At 49.6% G+C, this 15484-nt stretch overlaps 1 protein-coding gene across 1 annotated transcript in view; it reads left to right on the top strand.

Moving 5' to 3' along the window:
- The window catches only part of LOC149443089 (uncharacterized), a 139759-nt gene that overhangs the window by 98456 nt on the left and 25819 nt on the right, over positions 1-15484 (top strand). The window contains exon 7 of the mRNA XM_089655940.1: positions 14469-15374. Within this exon, the coding sequence (XP_089512066.1) occupies positions 14469-15374 (906 nt within the window). The remainder of the gene's footprint in view (positions 1-14468; positions 15375-15484) is intronic.

Raw genomic sequence — 15484 nt, 5'->3', positions numbered from 1 at the left:
TGTGGTGGTGGAATGATTCCTCTCACTGCGACATTCGTGGCGATACCTCACATGTGTGGTGCAATCACGCTTTACATACACATACACACCCTTTGTGTACTTTTGTGTTTTCAGGGCAACGGGGGTTATGTTTAATTTTTTAATAAATGTTATTGTCATTTGTATTTTTGTACTTGTGTATTTATTTCCTATTTAGCTGCATTGCTATCACAAGCAGTTAACAACCCCCCCTGTGACATCATTGGTCAGGTGACAGGTCCTCTTTATGAGACATCGGGGCTCTATTAGACCTCCAATGTCTCCTCTACCCTCCGATGCACAGATGGCGCTCGGTTAGATGCTTCCTTGGCTGGATCACCCGGGGAATGATGGCTCAGAAACGGGAAACACTCAGAGCTGAGGATTGCCGGCTTCATTCAGTGCAGAGGGGATCGGGGAATGGACGTTCACCATTTTCTTCCATCTTGGCCTCCTGAAGGCACTGGATGTGGTCTCTGGATCCCAGAAGGAGTCCTGGAACCATGCGGGGGAAGAGGGAGCTGTGATGGGGGCCTCACTACCCACAGTGTAAATGGGATCAGGCAGTTACACAGCCACCCGGATCACTTTTACTGTGCAGCTGGGAGGCGGCTGAAGGAAACAAGCACTGCTACTGCCGCCATCACCTTGTGAGGGTCTGTGTGATGTTTCAAAAGAAAAAAGGAAGACAGCAATTTAAGCCGGTTAATTGTTTTTCTTTGTAAATGTCACTTTTTCTGTAGCCCCTCCCACAGCAAAAATGAAGAAATGTATAGAGTCCCCCAAATACATACCAGACCCTCTGAGTCTAAGAATCTATGGGGGTACCTCATACAAAAAATCCAGAAAATCCATAGCAGACCCTTAATCCAAGCATGCAGCCTGGCTGACCAGGAAAGGGGGAGGGAAGAGTGTGTGGCCCCACCCCCCTCCTGAACCATACCAGGCCATGTGCTCTCAATATGGGGTACCTTTTCAGGGGGGACCCCCTGTGGCAATGCACCTTGTCCCCATACAGATGAGGACAAGGGCCTCATCCCACACCCCTGGCCTGATGGTTGTGGGGGATCTGTGGTCAGGGAGGTCCATCAGAATCTGGAATTCTCAGACACCGACCCCCCATATCAGTGAGTTTGGGGTACATAGTACACAGCACCCCTAAAAAAGGAAATAAAGTGATAAAGACCCTCAATGTCCTCATTGACTGATAGCGTCCTGAGCTGTCATCAGATATATAAAGTAAGGGGCGGGGATAGTGGTGACATCATTGCCCATATATGACCATATTCACACAATGATGTCATCCTCTATTCCCCGCCCATTTGCCTACGTGGCCATGTAAGTGAATCGGCGGGATGAAGTCAGTTGTTGCTATGGACGCAGCTGTTGCAGGCAGCCATTGCTTCCCTAGCAACCAGGGAGAGCCAGAAGCCATCACATCGGTCTGCAGCAAATGCTGTAAATGTTGGATGTTCAGAAGAATGTGGGAGCCGCCAGTGTTCATCCAAACTTCTGTCCAGACTCGGAGCTCATCCCAGATTATTGTCAGGGTGTGGGAGGATTGTATCTACCAGACCGGGATGTGTAGGTGTGTGTGTGTCACTGCCCGGCACACCAGTCACATCACACACTCCAGGTTGTGCTAATCTGCCCTCAATCATGTGTGTGGGGTGTGCGGGGGTGGGTGGGCAGTAGAAGAAGTGATCCCACCTGGATTATGGATGGGAGGATAGCTCGGGGATCCTCTGAGGTGTGTGGGGATCACTTGTCTGCTCCACAGACCTCAGATTGTATCAGATTGTATGAAATATTTGTATCTGCCTGTGTGTGTCCAGTCAGCCCCATGTGGGAGAGTCTCCCTCCAGTGGTGGTCAGCAGTATTGCAGACTGTGAGATCCGTATCATCACTGGTATTATCTTCCCAGAGAAAGCTCCACTCTCATTCCTCCTCTGCCAATCAAAGATCTCACTCCAGTTAGCCAGTCACCATGGGCAGGATTTCTTTGACACCCATCATTGGTATAACATCGAGATAAAACCTTGAGATAAATTAAGCCTTATTGTTGGTGTCACTGAGATAAAATAAGCTCCATTGTTGGTGTCAGTGAGATAAAATAAGCCCCATTGTTGGTGTCAGTGAGATAAAATAAGCTCCATTGTTGGTGTCAGTGAGATAAAATAAGCTCCATTGTTGGTATCAGTGAGATAAAATAAGCTCCATTGTTGGTGTCACTGAGACAAAATAAGCCCTATTGTTGGTGTCACTGAGACAAAATAAGCCCTATTGTTGGTGTCAGTGAGATAAAATAAGCCCTATTGTTGGTGTCAGTGAGATAAAATAAGCCCCATTGTTGGTGTCACTGAGACAAAATAAGCCCCATCATTGGTATCAGTGAGATAAAATAAGCCCCATTGTTGGTGTCAGTGAGATAAAATAAGCCCCATCGTTGGTGTCAGTGAGATAAAATAAGCCCCATCGTTGGTGTCACTGGGATAAAATAAGCCCTATTGTTGGTGTCAGTGAGATAAAATAAGCCCCATCGTTGGTGTCACTGGGATAAAATAAGCCCTATCGTTGGTGTCAGTGAGATAAAATAAGCCCCATCGTTGGTGTCAGTGAGATAAAATAAGCCCCATCGTTGGTGTCACTGGGATAAAATAAGCCCTATCGTTGGTGTCAGTGAGATAAAATAAGCCCCATTGTTGGTGTCAGTGAGATAAAATAAGCCCCATTGTTGGTGTCAGAGAGATAAAATAAGCCCCATTGTTGGTGTCAGTGAGATAAAATAAGCCCCATTGTTGGTGTCAGTGAGATAAAATAAGCTCCATTGTTGGTGTCCGTGAGAACAAAGTGTACCCCCAGCCCATCATTGGTGGTCAGTGGTGGTCCTTACCTGATCCCACCCTCCCGCTGCCTCTCTGCTGATGTCGGAGTTCCACTTTCCCTGTCAGAAAGGAGATGCCGGCTCCCAGCAGTCGGGTGTCATTGCAGTGCCTGGTGATGGCAGAGCTCCCGGCTGTCCCTCCTTCCTCCTCCTTGGTCCCTCATTCGGCTCGGATCTCTATAGTTGGATATAAAATGCTCTATTTATCTATCAGGAAGTGTTTCCCGGGGCTAAACCTTCCCTCCAACGTCTACATTTCTGGATTAGTACATTTCTAAAGCCGGTATAAAGGAAGAGAAGTATAAACAGCACTTGTGGGGTTATCTCATCATTTCTTTGTATCATTCTCCTTTAGGGGGCGTGGCAGGGGGTGTGTCCTATGTCATACCTTCACTAATAGGTGTCCCTTGTTCCTATCACAGAAATATGGGAGATACGTGATGGAACCCAGAGAGTGTTCAAGGTGTCACCACCTCAATGCCACTCTGCATGGAGTCCTGGAATCTGTGAGACATGATGGGACAGGAGACTAAATCCCGGGACTGTCCCTCATCATCCGGGACACTCGGCACCTATGAAAGAGCCGGGGCCACACTACCAGACATTTCTCAGGGCTGCAGATCCTCTGACCTCCATAAGGTGGTGATAACAGACAGGAAGTCTCTCTGGAAGACAAGAAGTGATGTCAGGTACAGACAGGAAGTGATGTCAGGTACAGACAGGAAGAGATCTCAGGTACAGACAGGAAGTGATGTCAGGTACAGACAGGAAGAGATCTCAGGTACAGACAGGAAGTTCCATGTGGGAGGAATCAGAGAGGAGAAATTGTTGAAAGTGGCAGCAGAGGAGGTAATAAGATGTTATTTCCAATTTACACCCAGTAACCCCCCGTCATGTCTGTCCTCTTCCTCCATAGTCACGTCCGTCCTCTTCCTCCATAGTCATGTCTGTCCTCTTCCTCCATAGTCATGTCCGTCCTCTTCCTCCATAGTCACTGTGACGTCTTTTATCTCCAGCAGATGATGATACACACATATATAGTGTGGGAACCCAGATGAACCCCTTCAGGGGGAGGAGTTGATGATAATATATTTGCTCCCAAAGCTGGCCTACATGGTTCAGTTTTATCGTTCAGCCAGCGGGATGAGAATTTAAAAAAATATAGAAGCAATTCCCCCATCCACACATTGGAGGTGGATGGGGGAATCCTCCCCGCTGCACTCTTGTATTCTGACAATGGGGGGACTCCTCCGCTCTCAGAATACACAGATCAGCACTGAAGCTATTGGCTGCAGCCGCTGGGGGAGTGGCTTTTATCCGGCAGTGGCCACACATGGATGGAAATGTGAGGATATCTGCTGAACCAGCTGAATTTCCATGGATCTATGGTCACCTTCAGTGACTTCCTCCCCTCCCCCTCATCTCCTTCATGATGGAAGTCATGCTGAGATCATCTCCCATTGGCTGAGCAATATTCTCATTTGTCTCTCAGCTCCTTCTTGCTATTCCTCGTCCTGCCTGTTGTTTCCTTGGATTGATTTTCTGTGTAGTGACCCCGGCTTGGTCTCTTGGATGCGCTCGTCTGTTGCTTGCCCTGACCTTTCTCCTGATTCCTGGATCTCCTCCTCATCTCTCCTCCATATCCTCTTACACAGCTTTTCTCCACACCTGCAGTGACCCTGGGGGGAGGAAACTTGGCACCAGCACGCCGCCAAATCCATCCCCACCATTAGGGGCTCTGGAGACAATTGTCTGCTATTTACACTCCGTTCCTCCACACGTCACCTGATCACATGACAGCTTACGTCCACAGATTCCGGACAGATTTCTGGATGGTAAAGGTCAAAGGTCACTCTTCAGTTTAGGAGAGGTAGGACGCACCCAGGAACAAGGATTTGGTTTATATGGGAGCCTCATATAGAGGACCCCTCAAATCTCCTCATACAAATGTCCCTCCATCCAGAGTCTATATGTCCTATGACATCACACTGACCTCACAGCTCCTCCTCCCGATGTCCCTCCATCCAGAGTCAGAGAATCCTATGACCTCACACTGACCTCACAGCTCCTCCTCCCAATGTCCCTCCATCCAGAGTCAGAGAATCCTATGACATCACACTGACCTCACAGCTCCTCCTCCCAATGTCCCTCCATCCAGAGTCAGAGAATCCTATGACATCACACTGATCTCACAGCTCCTCCCCCCAATGTCCATCCATCCAGAGTCAGAGAATCCTATGATGTCACTGTAACATAAATGTAAGAGTAGAATCATGTTATCAGTAGCTGAGATGTGAGGTGATCAGTAGAAATTTGAAATTGTAGATTTAGTTTTGTGACGGAGGGTAAGCGGGACAGAACACACAAGGCAGACAGCAAACACTTAAAGCTTTATTAAAACAGACAACAGTCACTCAACGGGGAGAGAGAGTCCACAATACTTGTAGTCCAGCCCCAAGGCAAAGTTAAAGTCTCTATAGCAGTTTATAATCCAAACAGGGGGGGTGGTGTGAGTCTCTGTAGTAGTTGTAATCCAACAGGGAGGTGGAGTGGGAGTACAAGAACAGTTCAGGGAAAACAGGAGAGCATAAACTCACGGGTCCGACAGGGATGTCCTGGTTCACAGTGGACAGCAGCAGGGGCGACCCTGCTCAGCACACAGCAACAGCGGGTAGTTCTAGCACACAGCCGAGGGGCAGTTGAGGCAAAGAGAGCCCGGGCACAGCAGAGGGCAATTCAGGCAGGCAAGGTAATCAGGGCCCACAGCAGAAGGTAGCTCTGGCAGGCAGGAGGTCCGGGCACAGCAGAGGGCAGTTCACAGGGTAGCCATCCAGGGACTCACCAGCCAGCAGTGTACATAGCCAAGTACAGTTCCAAGCATCTCCTAGTTAAGGCTCAGGCAGGAGTAGCCCTGTCCATCATGACTCCAGCTCTCCCAACAAAGAGTCCACATGGTCCTGCAATTGTCCCCACCCCCAACTTCCTGCTAAGAAGTGGCCTGGACTTCCCCAGCCACACAGAGCCCTGCTGCCTTCGTTCTATATGGAGATACATCCCATTTCCCCTCCCCCCTGTGAGACCCAGGAACTTCAGACAACACACAAAAAAAGAATATTTCTGCTGTCTGTCACAACTCCTCCCCCTTTTACATAACATGTACCTGCAGGAGGCCTGAACAGGCTCTGTACATGGTACATGTAGCAGTTTCCCAGCAGAATCATCTAAGTGTCCATATAACAGCTTGTTATTTGGTGGTCAAGGTTGTACTGAGGCTCATTCCAGCAGGGCATCCTGTGGGCATATGGAGATTGCTGGCCTACAGGCACATTTGAATGCCAGGGAGGATAGCTGGGGCTACTGACATTACCTCTCCACCAGAGGGAAGCCGTGGGGTTCTTCCTACGCCCCCTTCAACAATTGGCCTGCGTGTGCCCCCTCTGTTTGCAAGTGTGACATCAGGGCTCATGGGTCCTTCTGGTACCCCTCCACCTGTTTGGAGGACAATGGGAAGCTCCCCAAAACCTTGGGCCTTCAGGAGGGGTTACATGTGGCCGTACATAGCTAACAGGATAAGCCCTCAACAACTGGGGGTCTGGCCTCAACTCTGTTTTAGCCTTTAGTGGTTCAAGGTCCTTCTCTCCAAAAATTGGCAATCGCTGTCCCCAAGATCGTTCCCCAGTAGAATGTCAGCCGGCAGGCCTGGCATTACCCCAACCGGGGAAGGTTTTTCCCCAAACCCGCAATCTAGCTGAACCATAGCCCCCGGGGTATGTTTCATGGCACCCCCCCCTAGCTCAATAGAAAAGTCAGGGTCCTTTTTGCTCACTGCAGGATCTAATACGCAGGGGTCACCAAGGGTCAGGAACGTACCTGTGTTGCAGAACCCTGTAGCCTTTCTGCCATCTATGGAAACCTCCTGCAGGTACTGCTGCCTTTTCTCAGGGTAGCTTGGGGGTAAGCTGGCGAACTCTGTAGACTCCTAGAGGTGTGTCGATTTCTGTTGGAGGCATCCATTCATTTGGGGAAGGAGATCGGCTCCGCTCTCCTGTCACCAATGACACATCGTGGTCAGGGTGAGGGGTTTGGGTTTGTGGGGGGTGGATGTTCTTGGAGCATCTAGCCATAAGATGCCCGGGTTGTCCACATGCATAGCACCGGCGTTCCATCGTGACCCTGGGTGGCGCGACCGTAGACATGGGGGCGGTATGGCTTTGCAGGGGAGAGGCACCACCCAGGGTCCCTGCGGGTTCTGTCATCAGTTTTTTCCAGTGGGGCTTAATTGTGAGAACTTCGTCTGCTAGCACAGCGGCCTTCTCTAGGGTGGCTGGACTTCGCTCCTTCACTCACTCCCTGACCTCAGAGGGGCATTTGTCATAAAATTGTTCCTTCAGGAAAGTCTGGATAATACTCTCCACTGAGAGGGCCTGTTCGCCCTCCAGCCAGCAACGACAGGCCTGTGACATTTTGCGAGCATACATCTTGAAGGAGGGCTCTGAGTTGCAGGATAAGTCTCGGAACTGAATCCTGTAGGTTTCCGGGGTCACCGCATAGTACTGAAGCACCGTCTGTTTGACCCGCGCATAATCTCAGCTGTCTGGGTAATCCAGTGTATGGTAGGCTGCGGCTGCACCCCCTTCTAGCAGACCCACGAGGTGCCGTAGCCAATCCGTGTGCGGCACCTCCATGAGTTGGCACAAATGCTCAAAGTCCTGAAAAAAACCCTCCACATCCCCGGCGGCTTCGTTAAAGTCTTTGCGGCTGACCTGGAGAGGGGGGAAGCCCACGGCCCTGGGGCTAGAAGGACAACTTAGATCACGGCGGCTCCCTTGGCTCTCTCTCTCGTGCGCCCTCCGGATAGCCTCTCGCTTGTCCTCTACTGTGGCATCTGACCCCAGGGGGGCCATCTCCTCCTCCACACGAGTAAGCCAGGAGCTTTTGGATCTTGGGTCATGGCGTGCTGGGGAGGCTGAGGTTGGTCTGCTCACCTCCCTTGTTGGGGTGTCTTGGGGGTCAGCTTCTTCAATGGCTGCGACCAGATCCTCTTTGACTAGGCCCTTCCAGGTAAGGGACAGCTCCTCAGCCCTCTCCTGCAGCCACGACATAGTCCACTTCCTGTATTCACTGGGCCGGGCCTGTTTCTCCATCAGCTGGCTTTCGCTGTCCGCCATCTCCTCAGTGTCCTGATCCCACCGCTGCCAACCAGTGTGACGGAGGGTAAGCGGGTCAGAACACACAAGGCAGACAGAAAACACTTAAAGATTTATTAAAACAGACAACTGTCAGGGATCGCGGCGCCTCTCCCGGCGCACGCGCACTTGCGACAGCTCACGCCGGGACACAAGCACTAGGTCCCGGAGGGCCGTGGCTGACAGGACACCACGCATGCGCAGTAGGAGCCGCGGGCGCGCCTCGGGCGGCCAATGACTGCCCGGGGGCAAGTCCTGGCCGGCCAATGACAGTGCAGGGCGCACTATTTAAAGATGCCCTGCACTGTCACAGATTGCCGCAAGGTCTATCTGTGATCCTGAAGTTCCTGTACCTGATTAGTGACCCTGATTGCCCTGACTACGCTGCCTTCTCCTGTGATTTGACCCGGATTGCCCTAACTACGCTGCCTTCTCCTGTGATTTGACCCGGATTGCCCTGACTATGCTACCTTCACCTGTGCTTTGACCCGGATTGCCCTGATTACTCTGCCTTCTCCTTTCCTGACCCCCGGCTTGTTTGACCATTCTGCGGACTGACTTATCCTGCTTACCCTGCGTGTGACCTGACTACTCTTCGCCTGCCGATTCGGTACCTCGCTTACCCCACGGGACCACGGCTCGTGACCATCCTGCTAGGTCCCGCCGTCCTTCTCACATCTGGCTGTCCCGGTACCTGCATACATCCCCGGAGGCTCCCTCTGCCACTGGTGGGCCTGCTCAGAGGTCGTGACCTGGCCCTGGTCTGTTACAAGTCCATCCCCACCATCAGGGGCCCTGGTGAAAGCACAGACCGGGGCTTAGACTCCACGCTCTGGGTAGGTCTGTCCAGTGGGCAGCCAGAGGCACCACCTGGTGGATCATAACAACAACAGTCACTCAATGGGGAGTAGTGCAGGGAGAGAGAGTCCAAAATACTTGTAGTCCAGCCCCAAGGCAAAGTTAAAGTCACTACAGCAGTTTATAATCCAAACGGGGGTGATGTGAGTGTCTGTAGTAGTTGTAATCCAACAGGGAGGTGGAGTGGGAGTACAAGAACAGTTCAGGGAAAACAGGAGAGCATAAACTCACGGGTCCGACAGGGATGTCCTGGTTCACAGCGGACAGCAGCAGGGGCGACCATGCTCAGCACACAGCAACAGCGGGTAGTTCTAGCACACAGAAGAGGGCAGTTGAGGCAAAGACAGCCCGGGCACAGCAGAGGGCAATTCAGGCAGGCAAGGTAAGCAGGGCCCACAGCAGAAGGTAGCTCTGGCAGGAAGGAGGTCCGGGCACAGCAGAGGGCAATTCAGGCAGGCAAGGTAATCAGGGCACTCAGCAGAAGGTAGCTCTGGCAGGCAAGAGGTCCGGGCACAGCAGAGGGCAATTCAGGCAGGCAAGGTAGCAGGGCCCACAGCAGAAGGAAGCTCTGGCAGGCAGGAGGTCCGGGCACTCAGCAGAGGGCAGTTCACAGGGTAGTGATTCAGGGACTCACCAGCCAGCAGTGTACAAAGCAAAGTACAGTTCCAAGCATCTCCTAGTTAAGGCTCAGGCAGGAGTAGCCCTGTCCATCATGACTCCAGCTCTCCCAACAACGAGTCCACATGGCCCTGCAATTGTCCCCACCCCCAACTTTCTGCTAAGAAGTGGCCTGGACTGGTTTTCCCCAGCCACACAGAGCCATGCTGCCTTTGTTCTATATAGAGATACATCCCATTTCCCCTCCCCCTGTGAGGCCCAGGAACTTCAGACAACACACAAAAAAAGAATATTTCTGCTGTCCGTCACAACTTTCATTCTATGTTATTACAGATAAGTGTTCAGTATTCAGTCAGAGAAATATGTTCACCAATTAGCATCTGAAAGGACAGAGCAGCTTCTTACCTGGAGGTGACACCTGGATGCCAATAAAACATCACCTATGTAGCCAGACTTTGCCACCTTCTTGAACCTAAAAGAAGAATCCTAGTCATTTTGGCTACAAGAGTCAGCAGGAAATAGATCAGAGGAATCTATTTAATATCTCTTAAAAGCTAAAATATTAGTTGCAGAGAGATGAAAATGCTTCCTTCTGATTGGACACACTGTAGGCTACATCTGCATGTAAAAAAGTATTTGTAGCCTCTGTAGAATCCCAGAGAAACGCATAAAATGGTTATATGGCACCTGATTGCGATAGCTGAAAAGTGATTGGTACTGTCGCGATCGGACTGATGCGCTTGTGTCAGAAATCATTTTCCTGACTCAGTGATCCAAATCGTTTCTTGCCCATTCAAGATTGGGCACCTCAGAACACAGAACATCCTGTGGGTTGGTACAGGAACACCCCTGAGGGTTGATTGGCCAAGGGTTAAAGTCCTAATAATAAATTGAGGGCCCTGAGATATGGACGGGGTGATTCGTACGGAGTTGGTTCAATATGACTGGTGAATTGCAGACTTTCTTTGACTTCCTCCAGTCGCAGGATAAATCTTGGTAAGGTTTTATTTCTGTTTTTATTCCCTTTTATGTTATAGTCAATAGCCAATTGTGTGTCTTTTTGTATTAAATCATAAAATTATTAAGTGACTTCTGTGTACTAAGCTCAGGCTCATATCTCCAGAGAGATTGTTGTATTGTAGTGTCTATGTGCTCGGTCTAAGTTCATTGCCAATCTGTATGTAATTGCACTGTGTGTTGGCAGATAGCATGCAGATTGTAAAGTAGCAGATCTGCCAGACGGAGATCGGTGTGTGTGTGGTGGCCCAGCAGACCAGTCTGCGTACAAACTGTTGGGTGGTGGCAAGCTACTGTTTGTTGTGTGTCCGGAGTGGGGGGGGGGGGTGGACAGTGGAAGACTGATTAACACCGGGGTTCTAGCTTGTAGGATAGCTGGAGGAATCCTAGAAAGGTGTGCCAATTGCTAGATTGCTCCCCAACCTTTGCACAAGATTGTATGTAAGATTTGTGTTTGCCTGTGTGTGGTCAGCCAGCTGGAGTGGAGTGGCGTCTCCCTCTAGTGGTGACCAAAGATAGTGAAGGCTGTGAAAGTATATCACGGTCACTCTTATATGCTCAAAGTCCCCTCATTCCCTCTTTACCCCAGTCATGGGCGGACCACACTTCAGTTAGCTAGTCACTGTGGGCGTGCATTTTATCTATGACATCACACTGACCTCACAGCTCCTCTCCCAATGTTCCTCCATCCAGAGTCAGAGAATCCTATGACATCACACCGACCTCACAGCTCCTCCTCCCAGTGTCCCTCCATCCAGAGTCAGAGAATCCTATGACATCACACTGACCTCACAGCTCCTCCTCCCAATGCCCCTCCATCCAGAGTCAGAGAATCCTATGACATCACACTGACCTCACAGCTCCTCCTCCCAATGCCCCTCCATCCAGAGTCAGAGAATCCTATGACATCACACTGACCTCACAGCTCCTCCTCCCAATGCCCCTCCAACCAGAGTCAGAGAATCCTATGACATCACACTGACCTCCCAGTTCCTCCTCCCAATGTCCTCCATCCAGAGTCAGAGAATCCTATGACATCACAATGACCTCACAGCTCCTCCTCCCAATGTCCCTCCATCCAGAGTCAGAGAATCCTATGACATCACACTGACCTCACAGCTCCTCCTCCTAATGTCCCTTCATCTTGTCTTTTTCCCTGATGCTCTTAGGATGTGGGGCCCCTTGGTATCCTCACATGTAAAGTGGGACTGTTGGTCCTGCGTTGTATGTAATGACATCAGAATGCTGCAACAAGTCTATACCCTGCGTAGTGTGGGGGTCCTGTGGGGGGGGGAATTATACCTCAGCCTGAAGTGGGGCTTTAATAAAATGGAGACCTGAATGGAGAGGTGAGGAGGATTCTGGGAATATCATTTGATGTGACTATTTGTGTTCAGATGTAGAGTTTTCCTCCTGTGAAGTCTGGAGATCATATGACATCACATTGCCTCCACCTCCCTCCCTGATAGAAGAGAGAAAGAAGAAGAAGATTCTAGAAGTCACCAGAGAGATCACTGAGCTGCTGACAGGAGAGGTGAGCGGTGCCGGGAATTCTGGGACATTCTCCAGTAACAGACAAGGGATGTGTCTGGATGGTGACTGTATCATTGTGTGTGTCAGGTTCCTATAAGGTGTCAGGGTGTCACTGTCTATTTCTCCATGGAGGAGTGGGAGTATTTAGAAGGACACAAGGATCTCTACAAGGACGTCATGATGGACAATCAGCCGCCCCTCACATCACCGGGTAAGAGGAGACTTTATTGTAAAGGAGAGAGCAGTACGGAGGATCCACCTAGATCCCCCATCATCTGATAAACACATAGAAACAATGGATTCAGTCAGTGTGTGTGTTTCCTACAGATGGATCCAGTCATGGGAACCCACCAGAGAGATGTCCCCGTCCTCTGTATTCCCGGGATTCCACACAGGAAGGTCACACCATCCCTCACCATCATCAGGTAGATGATGACAATTATTGGTCGTTGTGATTTATACACAGCATGTTTGTTACAATGAATGTTTTATTATATCTTTCAGAGTGGAATCCTCGGGGATGATAATATTGATGTTAAAGAAGAGTATAAAGAGGAGGATGAGGAGTATGGAGTGATGGAGGAGTTTTCAGAAGGACACAAGGATATGATGGAGCCACCTAATACCAGGAACCCACCAGAGAGATGTCCCCGTCCTCTGTATTCCCGGGATTCCACACAGGAAGGTCACACCATCCCTCACCATCAGGTAGATGAGGAACAATCACTGATAGTATCATTAGGATCTGTACATTATCTGCATTGTTACCATTGATGTCATTTTTATTATATATTCAGAGTGGAAACCTGAGAGATCCTAAAGTTGAGGTTAAAGAAGAGATTAAAGAGGAGGATGAGGATGGGGGGATGGAGGAGTCAGAGCTTCTAAAAGAACACAAAGATCTGTACCAGGACACCATGGTGGAGTCATCCAGCTACAGGAACCCACCAGAGAGATGTCCCCGTCCTCTGTATTCCCGGGATTCCACACAGGAAGGTCACACCATCCCTCACTATTACAAGGTTGGTGGATGGAGCATTTAGAACATGGATTCATGGTGACAATGTGTGGATATTTTATGTGACCTTACATTTTACAGATGATATTTTCTCTCATTTCCTTGATTTAGAGTGGAGATCCAATCGATATAAAAGTTGAGGTGAAAGCAGAAGAAGAAGAGGCGTATGTGAGGGATGATCAGCAGTCTATGGAGGAGGATGGAATAACGGGGACATTTATAGAGGAGGACACTCCTACAGAGATCAGCACAGGTGGGTCATGAACACTAAATCCATTCCTCCACCCATACTGCTCACTGATTGGTCCAGAGTAGGGCGGGGACTGGGTGATATCAGCCTGTAATCCCCTGGTCACTTTCCTGAGCTGTGTTCCCCGTCCTGTATTCCTGGATTTCTCTCGGATAATCTTCCTTCTCTGTGCTGCAGACACAATTTATGTATCTAGACTGGATTTATGGAGATTCTGGGGTTCAGCTGGCAGTAAAATGTTGATTCATAAGCTCTTCTCAACCTCTTTTTTGTTCCTCCCATTTCCTCCCAGCTGGACATTTTATATCGGATGATGTGATTGGAGCACAGACTTTTACATGGTGATAATAATGTGATAACATCCTCCAACTTTGGACCCTTAAACAGAAAGTGATAATGAAGGAGGAGTCAATACCCCAATGATGGTGGTCTTCAGGATCAGTCCAGTCTTCATCTTGGTTGTTCTCCCCCCATCCTCACTCTCTGACCTCTGGTGGGGCTCAGCCCCGCTGTTCTTCATGACTAAATCATGGAGTAAATAAGGAAGTGCAGTACTTCTTGTGTTGGGAAGATGGCGATGAGTGATAGAGGGGGTGGGGACCCTCGTCCTATAATCCCCTCATCACTGTCCCTCCTATAAAAGACAGTTCTGGTTGTTTCCTCACTCTCTGACTAAGGTCCATGAATAAAGAAATGACCTGGTAGGAGATCAGAGGAGCCATTTCCTAGTTCCCTTGAGGGTGGAATTGTAAGCTCCTCAGAGACCAAGCTGCCTGATGTGGGCGGAGTCTTGGTTTGGGGGAACCAATCAGCTCCTGTCTAGTAATCCTCTTTGTCTTTGTATTTTAGTCCATGGCCGGGAGATGAGGAAAACCTCTGAGGATTGTCTCACTTTGTCTCCAGACTGGAAAGTAGAAGATGAGGACATCACACAGTATAGTCCAGGAGAAAACCCGGCTCCCTCCAATGTCCATCCGGCACCACCCAGTGTAGATGGACCATCGGATTCCTCGCATCCTGAGGAACCTCAGACTGTGCGGGTCCGGGCCGGCCTTCCAACAGGGAAGAACTTCTCCTGTACTGAGTGCGGGAAGGGTTTCCATTTCAAATCCAAACTTAACGTGCATAAAAGATCTCACACAGGGGAGAAGCCGTATTCTTGCCCTGAATGTGGAAAATGTTTTTCACAAAGGTCCAATCTTTACAGACATCAGAGATCGCATACAGGGCAAAAGCCATATTCCTGTCTTGAGTGTGGAGAATGTTTTTCAGACAATTCCAGTCTTTACACACATCAGAGATCTCACACGGGGGCGAGGAAATATTCTTGCCCTGAGTGCGGGAAATGTTTTTCACAGAAGTCCAGTCTTTACACACATCAGAGATCTCACACGGGAGAGAAGCCGTTTTCCTGCCCTGAGTGTGGGAAATGTTTTCCACACAAGTCCCATCTTTACACACATCACAGATCCCACACAGGGGAGAAGCCATATTCCTGTCCTGAGTGCAGGAAATGTTTTGCACAAAAATCAGATCTTGCCATACATGAAAGGTCTCACACAGGTGAGAAGCCGTATTCTTGTTCTGAGTGTGGGAAATGTTTTTCAGTGAAGTCCAATCTTTACACACATCAAAGATCTCACACGGGGGAGAAGCCGTATTCCTGTCCTGAGTGTGGGAAATGTTTTTCAAGGAAGTCCCATCTTTCCAGACATCAGAGATCTCACACGGGGGAGAAGCCACTTTCCTGTCCTGAGTGTGGGAAATGTTTTTCAATGAAGTCCCATCTTTCCAGACATCAGAGATCTCACACAGGTGAGAAGCCGTATTCTTGTCCTGAGTGCGGGAAATGTTTTTCAGATAAGTCCAGTCTTTACACACATCAAAGATCTCACACGGGGGAGAAGCCGTATTCCTGTCCTGAGTGTGGGAAATGTTTTTCAAGGAAGTCCCATCTTTCCAGACATCAGAGATCTCACACGGGGGAGAAGCCATATTCCTGTCCTGAGTGTGGTAAATGTTTTTCAGTGAAGTCCGATCTTTCAAGACATCAGAGATCTCACATGAGGAGAAGCCACTTCCCTGTCCTGAGTGAGGGAAA

This window comes from Staurois parvus, unplaced genomic scaffold (assembly GCF_062004578.1).
Source record: "Staurois parvus isolate SC_StPar_1 unplaced genomic scaffold, SC_StPar_1.0 ptg000877l, whole genome shotgun sequence".
Classification (NCBI taxonomy): Eukaryota; Metazoa; Chordata; class Amphibia; order Anura; family Ranidae; genus Staurois; species Staurois parvus.
Note: the sequence above shows the minus strand (reverse complement) of the source record. Positions and strands in the feature narration are given on the sequence as shown.